Source organism: Glycine max, chromosome 20 (assembly GCF_000004515.6).
Source record: "Glycine max cultivar Williams 82 chromosome 20, Glycine_max_v4.0, whole genome shotgun sequence".
NCBI classification, from domain to species: Eukaryota; Viridiplantae; Streptophyta; class Magnoliopsida; order Fabales; family Fabaceae; genus Glycine; species Glycine max.
Window position 1 is genome coordinate 45,834,521 of NC_038256.2, and position 13,992 is coordinate 45,848,512.

Below are 13,992 nucleotides of genomic sequence, written 5' to 3' on the forward strand. Positions count from 1 at the left end.
ATCCTTACACAAAATGCATGGTTTCTATATGCATATTTCGCATGTACATGATATATGCGAAGTAAATTTAATGGCTAAACAGTCTCATTGTTGAAAACAAAGAACTAAATATAGTTTCAATTCAGCTTTTGTTGAGAGGTTGCACAGCCCAATTTAATTATATCAACTTGTAAGTATTCCTCTGTTATTTAGACTTTTTTAAGGAGAAAATGTTAACTCCTTTGTATTAAATTTATATATAGGTATTAAGGAAATAATTTCTGAAAAAAAATTAAGATATATATATATATATACACACACATAAATTTTAACTTAAATGAGAATTTTAATTTATTTTTTTATTTAGTTTCTTTTTTCTATAAAATTTGTTGATAAAATTGTTCAAACTCACACATCATCTATGTTGATAACAAGATTTTATGAATATATCTTATTATGACTATTTCATATGTGGACCAAAATTGTGGGAATATATGATTATTTTACAGAGGAAAAATAATAAAGTAAAACAAAATACTTTCTTTGATCTAGTTGGCTGACTTGAATTTTTTCCATGTGAAGGAAAAACCTTGCTTTCATAATTTCTCCATCAATGGCTCTCACCGGTGCGGAGGTGGGCCCAAACTTTCTTATAATATCATTGGTGAATTTCAAATTTAATAATAATATATTTTATATTTCTATGTTGAAAAAATATTTATACATTTCAAATTTAATTATAATATATTTTATAATAAAAAGTATTTATTTTATATAAATTTTTAGTTATATAAAAAAAACTTTTATTTTCTGCATGCTACTAACTCTTATTTCTAATCCTTTATATAAAAATAACCGTATGTATAAAAATTTAAATAATTATTTTAAATGAGAGTATTTTTAGGAGTTGTTGTTCAACTAAATTTTTTAAGGAATTATTCTTGAACTTTTTAAATAATTTTTTAACATTTTTATCCCATTCATTTTATCATTTTTTATCTCTATTTATAAATTAAATTTTAATATTTTTTAAAAATAAATTATCATTAATTAAAAATAATTTTATATCACAATTAAAAGGTTTATCATAAATATAAAATATAACTTATATGTTTAAAAATATTTATTTTTTTACATATTTTTATTATAATATGATTTATATATTAAAAATATATACTTATTTTAATTTTTAATTTTATAAAATAAATATTCTTCTTATGTGTTGTATATGTTAATTAAAACACTAGCTAATTTATATGATTTTTTTTTTTTTAAAAAAAAGTGATCATATATCTCGGTGCTTCACCTTTCGTCCAAGTTCCAATTTCCATTTGACCAGGGTTAGATGGAGATTATGATCATTAATTATAGACCCTGATAGTGAGGCACTGCCCTAACTTTCTTCAACCTTATTAAAAAAATGATTCCATCCTTCTGTGCCAGATTGTCAGGATCATCTAACAGATGACACTAAGCAATAGCATATGATGGTATGAGGAGGATTTTTTTCCCCTACAAAGTTTGGTTGATGGGCATGGGTGGGAGATATCTCTATTTTATTTATTTTTTCTTATATATATTTATTCACTTTAGATTTCATTTAAAAACTCTAGTTAGCTCAACTCCGCACTCTAGGGCCACAAAAATATACTTTCCAGTTCACAGTTGTGTTATTTAATGTGTTTTTTTTTCTAAAAATATTTCATAGCCAACCCTTAAGTTGTATATATCTTGAGAGAAAAAAAAAAGAGATAAATAATTAATTTGATTGATAATATAATGTGATAAGAAGAAAAAGATAAAAAAAATTATTAGTTGAGTGTTTGAAATTTTTAATTGTTAAAATATAAACATTTTTTTTCTTATGTTGTGCTGTGGATCTCTCTTTCCTTGTTGATGTAAAGAAACCTACAAACTTTAGTCAACGGACGTTTCAATATGAATATTCTCCACCCACTCCAACGAAGTTTTTTTTTTTTTTTTACAGGAGAAATCAGGATCATTAGATTGTTATGTAAAATTAATCACGAGCTATGATGTCATAGGAAAAAATTACTGTAGCGGATCTGAGAGTTATACATTTTTCATATATAATTATATTATTCATATATAATATTTCTATTAGTTATTCATTTTTTATTTTTTATACACTAAGAATAAAAATCATTTCATCTCAATTAATATTAAAATAAAAACTTTTTTTTGTTAGAGCAACTCTAATTATGTAGATGCTGTTGAATAAAAAAGTTTAGTAATTTTAGAATACCAGTTATAGAGTAAATGAGTTCTAATAGAAGTTATTTATAAACAACTGCAATCAAGGTTGCTTAACTATAAAAAAAATAATAATAATAATAACCAAGTCAAACTGAGAGTTTGAGACCCCATTAAAATAAGTTAAGAACTAAAATTTAATTCTATCACTAGAATGAAAATTAATGACTGTTCAAAATACCCACTAGTTAAAAATCCAAAATGAGACAATTGATGCTTCAATATACATTCAGGTTGTGCATGTACATCACTATTAGTTGTTTTGATTAATTAGACAACTAATTAATTATGCTTTTGAGTTGTTGCTCTCTGAAATCCATTGAGGAAAGCACGAGATCACCAATGACTTGCTGAAAAGCCCTTCAGATTCTAAGAATTTATTAACCTGAATCTCATGGATGCATTTATCCAATTCAAGTTGAAGCAAATTGTTAGGATACTCAATGCAAGAACCTTAGGCTAGCTTTTTAAGGGGAAGTATAGACAACCCTAACCCTCAACTAATGTTTTAAAATTCGACTTGGACCTGAATCTATGTGGATGTATCTATTTTTCATTTTTTGTTTATAGTTTTGTATTTTTTAATTAAAATATAATTAACAGCTTAATATATAATTTATTCAAAAATATATAAATTCAAAATATAAAAAATAGTGTGATTAATTACTTGCAGGTTCTCTCAAACCCAATAAAATTTAATAGGAATGAAAATGATTATTAAAATTTTAACCATTAACGGATACAAGTTTTAAAACATAACCTTCAACAATAATATATATATATATATATATATATATATATATATATATATATATATATATATATATATATATATATATCCAATTAATTAGGCCGCCCTTATCTTATTTTCAATGTTTTTTATAGACAAAATTATTTCTGTGTCCTTATCTTATTTTTAAGCAAAGTGATTTGAATATAAACTGAATTAGGGAACCAAGTAATTAACCTTTTGCTTCATTAGTAAGTAAAATGCTTGTTATAAGGGAAATTTTAGATAGAGTCAAATAATTTTATACACATTGTTTTTTCTTTAAAGGCAAATATTTTACTTTTCGCATTTCACATATCATCGCGAATAACAAACCAGAATGTCATTTGCATTTGTTTCATAAAAAAAAAGTGTCACTTTGCATTTATTGATCATTTGAGCTATTAGTATAACAATTAATTAAACCGTCATCATCCTCATGAACTCTTCATAATTAACTCGTCCATCACCGTCCAAATCAGCCAGTCTGATCATATGCTCCAGCTCTTCTTCTGTGATCTTCACTCCAATATTTCTCATCGCAGATAACAACTGTACATAAAAATCAATTATATATGATTAATTACACTAAAGTTTATGGTCAAACAAATTAATTAATTCTGATGCTTCTGTAAGAAGTTAACTGAACCTCAGTGGGTGATATGTAACCATCTTGATCCTTGTCAAACAGTTTGAAAGCTTCTTTTAATTCCTCTTCTGCTTCACTTTGCTTCTCGATCGATCCATACACATGCATGCATTATTAACATCCATTTTCAGCATTACTCATTTATAATTGAATTAAATTAATTTCTTGATCTACACGCACCTTCATTTTTCTGGCCATGAGATTCAAGAACTGCCCAAATTCTATGGTTCCACTGCCATTCATATCCACTTCATTCATCATGATTTGCAACTCTTCCTTCCTAGGATTATTTTGATTCAGTGTTCTAAGTGCACTAGCTAATTCCTCCATGGTTATGCAGCCTTTTTAAAGTAAATTACGTAGCACATAATTACATGAGAAACGCAAGTCATTTCATTTGAAAAGAATATAAAAAGACTCAAAAGAGAACAAATTCAAGGACAAAACATGCATGCAAACACCAAAGATAAAAAAAAAAAAAAAAACACAATGACATAGAAAATTAACTAAATTATGAAACTACCAAATTATATAAGTTGAGAGGGACGGTAAGAAGGGATACACACCGTCTCCATCTCTGTCAAAAAGACAGAAGGCTTCTAGAAACTCAACAATCAAATCTTCACTCAGCACCTCCTTCATATTAATTAACTGGCTGCAGAACCAACACAACTAAGCACAAAAAATTGAGAGGAAAAGGAGACAGAACAATAATAGAGCACTGGAATGGTGAAACAAAAATAAAAGCAAAGGCACGATGGTTATTTATATGCATATATGCACCAACCGTCTAAGTAAAGACTCAATCTATCACAAAAATTATGAGGGGACTTCTGATTGTTATTAATTACATGCATGCACCAACCGTCCAAGTAAAGGCCCACCAGCTAATTATGGGAAAGAAATTGTACGAAAGTAGGAAATGAGGTTAGCAAGAGCCAAGAGTTAATTACCTCTTAAATTGCTCTACTAGTTAAGACACTTCATATATCTATCATCTAAATTTGCAATGACCCTAACAATTCAAACACTGTTCCACTATTTTCAGCACAATTTGGGATTTCTCTTTGTCCCGAATCTCCAAAAGTCTTTCCATGTGACTTTTCTGTGAAGGGGTGGCCTTACACTATTGATGAAAATCTCTATGGTTTTCCTAGTTCCCACTTCCCATTCCCACTGTCTAGCGTGAAGGTGCCGGTGCCCAATTTATGTGCCATATCACTCTGCTTGTTCTTATCATGGCGCAGAAATTACACATAATGAGAAAGAAATTGATTTATATATCTGCCGTTTTATTAAAATTGCGTTAAATATAGAGCATGTAGCTAGTTTTGTTTCTTTAAAGTGAAAGACAGTTTTAAAAAAGAGATATAAAGTTATAGAGGAGCTAAATACTATAAAATAATAAATGAAAGGTAGAACTTATTAAGTTTTTTTTTTGTCAAGTTTGATTTTGTGATTATTAATATATTTCGATGTGTCTCTTTGGAGGTCCAGGGGCTGGGGGTGCTACCATAGTTGAAATGTTATTCCTTTTTTTTCCACATGAGCTTACCTTCTCGTTTTTTGCTATAAAAAAACAAAAAAAGCTCTTTTTTCAACATATTTTGGTCCAGGAGTGAGGGATGTGTGATGGGAGGATGGGATTTTGGGATGACAAGGGTTTGGACTATTGCTTTTGCTGCATATTCAGCTAACTCTTCATAACTTCATTTAGCTACTAATTTTCAAACCTTAGATTGAGAACTAATGTCCTCTTCAATTGAAAGGATTCAAATTCAATTTGCCCAACTTCTTCAATAATCTCCTTTTTTAGGTTAAACTAAATTCCGAAAGGCCCAAAGATGTAGGCTAAATAAAAATCCAAAACCAAAGAAAAACTACAATACGCAAATGGACTGGCGAATTTCAAATCGAAACCATTAACGCTCTACTATATTTCAATACTAATATACATTTGTATTTGAAATTTTAATCAATGGATAATTAGTAGAAAAGGTTAAGATGCATAATTTTTTAAGGCTACATGTAAATCCCTAACTCATACACTAATTTATTATATTTTTTCAATAATACTTACAAGATTTGTAAATTAAAATTTTTAATATCATTATTTTATTTATTCTATATAAAATAACGTGACTTAATTTATTTAATAAATAAAAAATCTTATAAATTGCATTACATTCATAGTTTTAGTCCTTTTTTGGATTATTTGCAGCAAAGAAAATTCAAGTTACTATATTTTATTCTTAAAATAAAAAAATAATTAAAATGATTAGATTACATTAGTTGCTAAAATATAGAAATTTTTAAATAATTTAAAACCTATAATTAATATGCTTATTAATTCATTTACTTTAAAATGTTTTATAAATAATAATAACTAAAAATATTTTTAAAAAATATATGGTTAAATTTCAAATAATTCACAATTAGTAAGATATGAATTATGACATATATTTCATAAATATGATGTTTCATTATTTTGTTTATAAATAATACTATTTAATTTTTATATAAATGTTACATCTATAACATTAAATACATACATTATTTTACTTGCTCAAATCTAGTTTATTATATTTATTATATATATATATATATTAAAGTGAAGAAATAGTAAATTATTAGTTTTTAATTTAATTTAAAATATATCGTAATTTTATCTTTATCAAAATTTAAGAAGTAATCTGAACCTCTTAAAATTTATAATTTAATACAAATTTCTGTGTACTTAATTTTGTGACAATCCTAATCCTATGCTTTGTGTGGTTCACTGTTTTCCACAAAGTCTCAGATCAATATTTAGCCTCACAAATTAGTTGATATACATATTCACGATTCAGGAATCACAACTTGTTTGGACCACTTCAATCTTCATCCAAGAAGAGAAAAGATGATTGTGTTTTTTTCTTTTTACAATTTCCTACTTGGACACACATCAATACGCACGTGAAATTGCTTTTGGTGGAACCCGCCCGGTTAAAATTGGAAACACGCTGTCATTTGTCTACGAGGATATGACCAAAGCCTTGTTTGTTCCATCTTTCTGTTCAATGACAAAGAAAGAGATCAGAAAAAGACCGACATAGCTTCAGATGATTAAAACAAAAAACTAAAATGAAAAGATTGTTATGGGCTCCATTGAGATCTGATATGAGCTTATATGTATAATTCAAAAACAAAGAGGGTGAAAGAGTAGTTAGATGGCAAATATTCCTCAATCTTAGAACAAGGATGAACGTATAATTAATTTTTAGTGCAAAGAAACTAATACTTGAACGAAGATTTTCAAGTATCTCTAATGTTTCACAATTGTGACTTAAATACGTTTTGTCCTACACCATCCGACCAATATGGCTCCCCAAGATTGACTCACACTTGAGCATTTAGACTCAATATTTGTGGGTTGTGACTAGTCCAACCAAGAATAATCATTGAGTCAACTTACACTTGTCAAGGGATCAATGGCTAGTGACCCCTCTGAGTATTTCAAGAGGATTGTACTATCAAGAACACATCCAATACTGTTAGGACATGACCACAATGTTAGAGATGCATAACAATGTAATCGTATATTATATGGAGCTGCCCCACAGACGCGTGGCCTATAAATAGAGGGGATTGCATGACCTTCTTTAGATTCATGATTAGGCAGAGACATTGACTAAGACTTAAACTTTGGGCACTCCGTTTGCTCTCTGAGATGCTCTCCAACATCAAGATGTCCCTATAGGTTTAAAAGATGTCCCTATAGGTTTAAAAGTACAAGTTGTAATGTTAAAATTAATAAAGACTTTAATTAAAATATAGTAACAATTTAAAACTAATTTATATTATTATTTAATTATAAATTATCATGTATAATATAATTATTGAAATTTATACTGAGAAGAGTATTAGCAATATACTTCATTATACACTCTTTTTAATACACTTTATTATTGATTAAGATTTATTAAAAAATTTAAAATTAAAAGACAAATTTATTAAATGAAAGTGAAACTCACTAGAATTTGTAATTTCAATCAATAGTACAAAGTGTATTTAGTGTATTAGAAAATGTTTTCCTACCTGCCAACATTTCTCTTTGTAATAATTACTTTGAAAATTATACCTAGAATGATTTGTTAATTACTTTAGTACCTAGATGGTTTTTAATTAATTAACAATGTAAGTTTTATTTTGATAGTGCATAAAAATTAACCTCATAAAAATTAACAATGTAAGTAGTATCATAATTAGTACAAAAGAAAAGTACATTAGTTAGTAATATTATTTTAGAAGTATTTAAAAATGTGGAACATACAAAATATTTGGAGTATTTAGTATATAGGCAGAAGCATATACCACGGGCTGATTCTTCCTGCTCAGTTTTTTTTTTTTTTGTCTTTTTTTTATGTGAAGATAATCCAAAGAGTACAATAGTGCATATGTGGCTCAAGTTTTTTAAAGAAAAATAACTTCCCATTACATATGAAACGGATTTCCCACATCTCCCACATATTCATTTTAACCGTATAATAAACCACTTATAATCTCTCCCAGTCTCACATAAATGTAGGAGACATTATAAGCTCTATGCATAGTGCCTTTTTTTTTCCACTAGTCAGTCTTACAGTAAAATCACTACATAGAACATTCAGAGATACCATATTCACAAGGAAGAAAAGATTATTTGCTTACTAATCAATTATTTAGACATCAAAATTCAAAACAAATAATTTAGAGCTTCTAGTGCAGTAAACCACCTTAAGCACCACGAAGTGCCTTAAAAAACTATATAAAATACATTAGGAACATCAGGGCTTCCGATCCAAACATGAACAACCAGCAGATACATAAGAAATCCTTAGCAGCTAATTAAAAATAACCAGATACCGCTATTTAGTTGCTATATATAATCCAACTCTTCACTTGAAACATTTAGGTGAATACTACTACAGCCATATGTTGACCACCTCATTCTTTGCCATCTGCTGCTCGAAGTGAGCCTAGTTGAACTGGGGCTTGAGTCTGCACCACTTTGGAAGACCCATACACTGATATATCAATACCTTGAGCCTTCTCCTTCTCGATCTGCTCCTTAATCCAGAAGTATGTGATCCTCAGTCCATCCTACAACATCAAAATTGAGACACTATAAGTATACATAGAATCTTGAGGCTGTTTATCAAGATAAAAAAAAAACTGGGAAAGACTAAGGTAAACTAAAAAGATTTTCATCTAGAAAAGCTAAACATTCCATTAGAGCTCTTGAAGAAGTTAAAGAGCTCAAATTGGATATAAAAGTTTTTAAAACACAACACAAGGGGGAATTCATTGAATAGTTTTACACAGAAGGGAGAATTAATTTATACAAGTACAATAAACTGAGCATGGTGCAATTGACCTATAAGCTATGACTGTTCCACAGAACTTAATATGAGCATGGAACAAATTATATAGAGTGGAAATAAGATAATGTTCGCCCAATTCATGATATTATTACCTTCAACCTCATAGTTGGAGCCCAACCAAGTTTTTCTTTTATAAGTGTATTGTCTGAATTACGACCTCGGACACCCTCGGGGCCAGGAATGTGGTGAATAGGAATATTCTTGTTCTCAAAGCCAAGAATGATCTCAGCCATCTCATTCATGCTGACCATCTCATCGCTTCCAATATTTACTGGCTCTCGGAAATCAGATTTAGTCAATCTAAACAAAACAATAGACCACAATGCCAAGTTTTATCAAAGATTATGAAGTAACTGAAGAAAAAGATAAAAGATCTCCAAAATTGCTTGTTAAACACCATATTGTGCTCCCCTATCCAACCAAATAAAGCAAATCCTAAATTATGTAAAGGCAGAAATCTGTACTGTTGCCATTAATCCAATAGTGTTGAATGAGCTAATGATTTTTCTTTCAGAAAGCTCAATTTTAAATAAATGGGTTTTGCAAAGAAATCTATTAACAAAATTGACAAACTCCTTAAAATAACTAAACATAAAACTCTACTGACTCAATTTCCATCAATCATTAAAAGTGCAAGTTCAGAATTTCAATATTTAAACTAAAAACACTAGAAAGAACAAAAAAATTTAGCTATTAGCCACAAATCAGCCAAGACATACCTGAGCACCCCTTCAACACATTCATCAATGAAGGTAAATGATCGTGTTTGCAATCCATCCCCCCACATCTCAAATCTATCAGAGGAAGTGATAACTTTACGACAAAAAGCAGCAGGAGCCTTCTCCCTTCCACCTGTATGACAAAACAACAAAACACAAACTTATTAAATCCAAAAGGTTACCAAAACATAAAATGTCTACCAATTTACCCATTTGGTAAAGACAAAACTATAAAAGTTTTCAATTCAGTGTAAAGCATGCCTTTCCATGTCCCAAAAGGACCGTATATGTTGTGGAACCTCCCAATGCGGCACTCAATTCCAAAATCCTTGTTATAGTGCTTGCATAATTCCTCTGTTGCAAGCTTCTCTAGCCCATATGCATCTTGTGGCTAAAAACAGTCACAAAATTAAACACATTAATCCCAATCCCAATGTGAAAATCAAGAACCAACATAAATTGAACAATTGAAAAGATCACCAACAAACCTCAGCTGGCCATGCATCAGACTCCTTCAAGCTAACATTAGTTTCCAACTGTTTGAATTCAGGGTAGATACAAGCACTAGAGGCATAAAAAAACCTGGAAAAACATTTTTTGGAATGCATAAAACACATCATCATATAATCAAAACAGACACCACATCATAAAATGTTTAGTCACAAAACATATAATTGAAATGATATGGACCATCACTAACCTCTTAATGCCGTTAATCCTGGCAGCCTCAATCATGTTGAAGCTAATCATTGTGTTGTTGTACATAATGACAGAGTGGTTAGACTGAATAAAACCCATCCCACCCATGTCTGCGGCAAGATTGAAAACATGATCAACCCCCTCTGTAACCTTGAGGCAGTTATTCATGACCCTGAGATCAACAAGATGGAATTCATCACAGAACATGTCCTCAGTCATGTGCTCATTTTTCTTCCAATCAGAAGCAATAATGTAATGCCCCTCTGTCTTGAGGCGCCGAGCTATGTGTGACGCGATAAAACCCCCAGCACCAGTGATGGAAATCTTAAGCTTCTCTGATGGCCAGTAAGGCTCTCTCTCAAGATTCTCATAAGTGTATGCACCATAGTCAGTTCCTCCAGCACTTCCCATTCTGCACACCACATTAATTTGGCGAATGAACAGAAAATGGTTAAGAAAATTAAGTCCAAAACATTAGCAAATACTCCATAAACAAAACAATTTTCACTGTGAGGCAAGGGTGATGTGACATCAAGGAAGAAGAAAAGTGCAATTGAGGAAATTTCCACTTTTTAAGGAATAACAAACCAGGCTGAAAAACACGGCGAGAGTTAGGGGAAAAGAACGACACACAAGCGATACAACACATGCTGGCACATGAGGGGTATTAAAATGCAATTAATTAATAGAAGCGAAAACAATTAACTCAATATAGTTGGCACTTAAATAAAAAAAAAAAAAGAGGTATGGAGGATGAAAAAAAAAAATCCTCCGACCCACCTTTTCCAAAAGAAAGGGGGGAAATTAAACTAAAATATATATTTCGTCTTTAGGTAAAGAGTATTGAATTGAAGCAAAGCATAATATACGTATATATAACAAGAAGCAAAGTAGTGGGTGAGAGTAAAACAAAAAGGAATGATACGCAGAGAGGGGAAGGAAAAAAACGAAAACGAATGATCCATACAGAAGGCACGGCAAAACCGTTACATGAGACGTTGAAGACAAAGCCATGAATGAGTATTCAACGTTTAAACCCTAAACATGGATGATAAAAATTTAAAAAAAAAATGTGTTATATAAAGAAGTGGTGCAGTGAGAGTGAATAAAAGGGTTGGGAATTGAGGAACAAACCTGTGAGAGGGGTTTGAGATAATATATGGAGAGAATCAGAGAAGGGGATAGGAAGTGAATTGAGAGGGCATGGGGAGTGATGGGAATGGTATATATAGGATGAGAAGAAGGGAAAGCCACTCGTTTGTTATTTGCTCACAATTGGCTAAGTACCACCCACCCACACACACAGACACAACAAATGTTTCTTTTATTTCTCGTTCCTTCCTCCACCCACAACACAATTATCCAATGCTTTTATTGCTTTAAAAAAACCTTGCAAATTAGTCCTGTTCTTTTAAATTATTTTCCTACTGTAGTAGTGTTTGGGAATCATATCATCAAAGGCGTCGTACGAAAAGAAATTTGGTACGGGAGACGCATTTAACACGTTGCAAACCCAAAATGAGGAAAATGCTTCAAATTTACCAAAGTTTTCACAATTGACTCCTTTAACTAATATTTAGGATTTTATTTTCGACTTTAATATAAAATTACACATGAAATGGATCGGGTGAGAGGATGATTGATTAGGTGTGAAACAAAAAATCTTAAATGTTTCCACTTTCTTGGTTGAAAAAAATTATTATAATTTTTATTTTTTACTGTAATAAATATTAAGAGTTTTTACTTGATGTGTCTTTTTTTTAATTAGAAATATATTTCACATGAGAATATTTATTTAATCCAAAATCATACCTAAAATTTGAAGTCTATATCCACTTATTTACTAATACTTGATGTGCCTTTATATATAATTAGAATTTTAGAATTTACTTATAATAATGTGAAAGATTTTTACACTATTATCTAATTATAAATTGTTATATAAGATAAATTTATTGACTTTCATAATAAAACATTAAACATTAAAGATTTATTTGTTAGTTAACATATGATAGCATGGGATTGAGATAAAAAAATGATAGAATAACAATAGAATAAATTTAATCTTATGAAATATTTATTACACACCAAGTAATATTATGATGTTATTTTATTTGATTCAAATTAAAACATGATTAGTGATGACAATATCAACAATAATAGTAGTGATGATGACAATATCAATTAATAATGACAATGACAATTTTAACAATAATGATGACAATAATAAAAATGATCCTGATAATAATGACAACAAAAATAATGATAATGATGAATTATTAAAATTAAAATACAACTGACTTGAGATAAAAATTTGGAATTTTTTAAAACAATTCAAAACATGATATATCAAGATAGCAAGATAAAAGCCACTTTATCTGAAAATAAAAGACATCTTATTTGATATTTAAATTAAGTTTCGATAAAATAAAGTTATGAGACTAATCATTACCTATAATGGACCTAAGAGATTGAAGTTAATTTGCAGAAATATTCTGGAGGCTTAATTACAGTGGATATAAAAATAAAAATAAAAAATCAAATTCTCGATGCACAAAATATAATGTGAATTAATTATAAAGAAATAACTTCTTAAAAATACTATGTTCAAAATTAATATTTAAATTTATAATATAAAAACGAATAAAACATTTTTTATTATATTTTGTCGGAAGCCCTTAAGGTGGAGAGATATCTACAATTTTCAAAGGTAGTATATGAGCTAAGTTTCAAACAGTAATTCACAGCAATAACAACCTGAAAAAGACACTTCTGAATTTGACTATAATTTGAGGTTGTAGACATCTATTACACAAAAATATAAATTTTGTTGTGAGGTTTGTTAGGAGAAACATATATAATTGCCCATATACATACTTGCAAGAGTGACTACTTCTCTAACTAATTTCGCAATATATTATAATCCTTCAACTTGTATTCAATTTTCCATTGATAGTGAAATGAAATGAGTTTTCTTCTATAAAAAGAAACATTTTTTATCTTGTGTATTTTTATTTTAAATTGACAAATAGTATAAAAATATACGTGCAAATAATATATGAAAATTTAAATCGTACAATTATCACTTTAAAAAATATATTTAAGATAATTTTTAATTAATTAATAATATAAAAAAAACTAAAGATGTGTCAAAATGAAAATCTTAATCTAATGGGTACAGTGTCACGAGAGCAAACCGTGACGTAGAGGTTGGGTTGATTGAAGCCCATGTTTGGTGGGCCAGTGTAGGGGGTCCAATGGGACAGTGGAGTAAAGTTGAAGTGAACATTTTTGCCATATACAATAGAATTCAAAGCCAGAGACGAGAAAGGAAGCTACTTGGAAGCTGCTTTCCCCTGCCTGCAGTGCAAGTAGCTTCTACTTGCATTGCTCACACCACTTATCATTTCAATACAATTTCTCTGTTTGAAGGATGGACGTATCATGCACTTTTCTTTTCTTTTGTTCTTATTATATTTTTTTTATTTCCTTATAAAAAAT

At 29.5% G+C, this 13,992-nt stretch overlaps 2 protein-coding genes across 3 annotated transcripts; both read right to left on the minus strand.

Annotated features, from left to right (window-relative positions):
* Nucleotides 1-3,301: 3,301 nt before the first annotated feature.
* On the minus strand, nucleotides 3,302-4,480 carry LOC100805975 (calmodulin-like protein 8). The gene is made up of 4 exons (XM_003556418.4): nucleotides 4,238-4,480; nucleotides 3,852-4,012; nucleotides 3,672-3,752; nucleotides 3,302-3,574 (listed from the first exon to the last, which is right to left on the minus strand). Exons 1-4 carry the CDS (start codon nucleotides 4,311-4,313, stop codon nucleotides 3,443-3,445), a joined length of 450 nt encoding a protein of 149 aa, XP_003556466.1. The 5' UTR covers nucleotides 4,314-4,480; the 3' UTR covers nucleotides 3,302-3,442.
* Nucleotides 4,481-8,330: 3,850 nt separating this feature from the next.
* LOC100806498 (GDP-mannose 3,5-epimerase 2) lies at nucleotides 8,331-11,660 on the minus strand. Of its 2 annotated transcripts, none has more exons than XM_003556419.5 (7): nucleotides 11,626-11,660; nucleotides 10,493-10,903; nucleotides 10,281-10,374; nucleotides 10,054-10,183; nucleotides 9,793-9,925; nucleotides 9,166-9,373; nucleotides 8,331-8,792 (listed from the first exon to the last, which is right to left on the minus strand). In XM_003556419.5, exons 2-7 carry the CDS (start codon nucleotides 10,900-10,902, stop codon nucleotides 8,637-8,639), a joined length of 1,131 nt encoding a protein of 376 aa, XP_003556467.1. In that variant the 5' UTR covers nucleotide 10,903; nucleotides 11,626-11,660; the 3' UTR covers nucleotides 8,331-8,636. The 2 variants fall into 2 exon arrangements, with proteins under 2 accessions (XP_003556467.1, XP_006606460.1); XM_006606397.4 differs by lacking the exon at nucleotides 11,626-11,660 and adding an exon at nucleotides 11,459-11,616.
* Nucleotides 11,661-13,992: the final 2,332 nt, after the last annotated feature.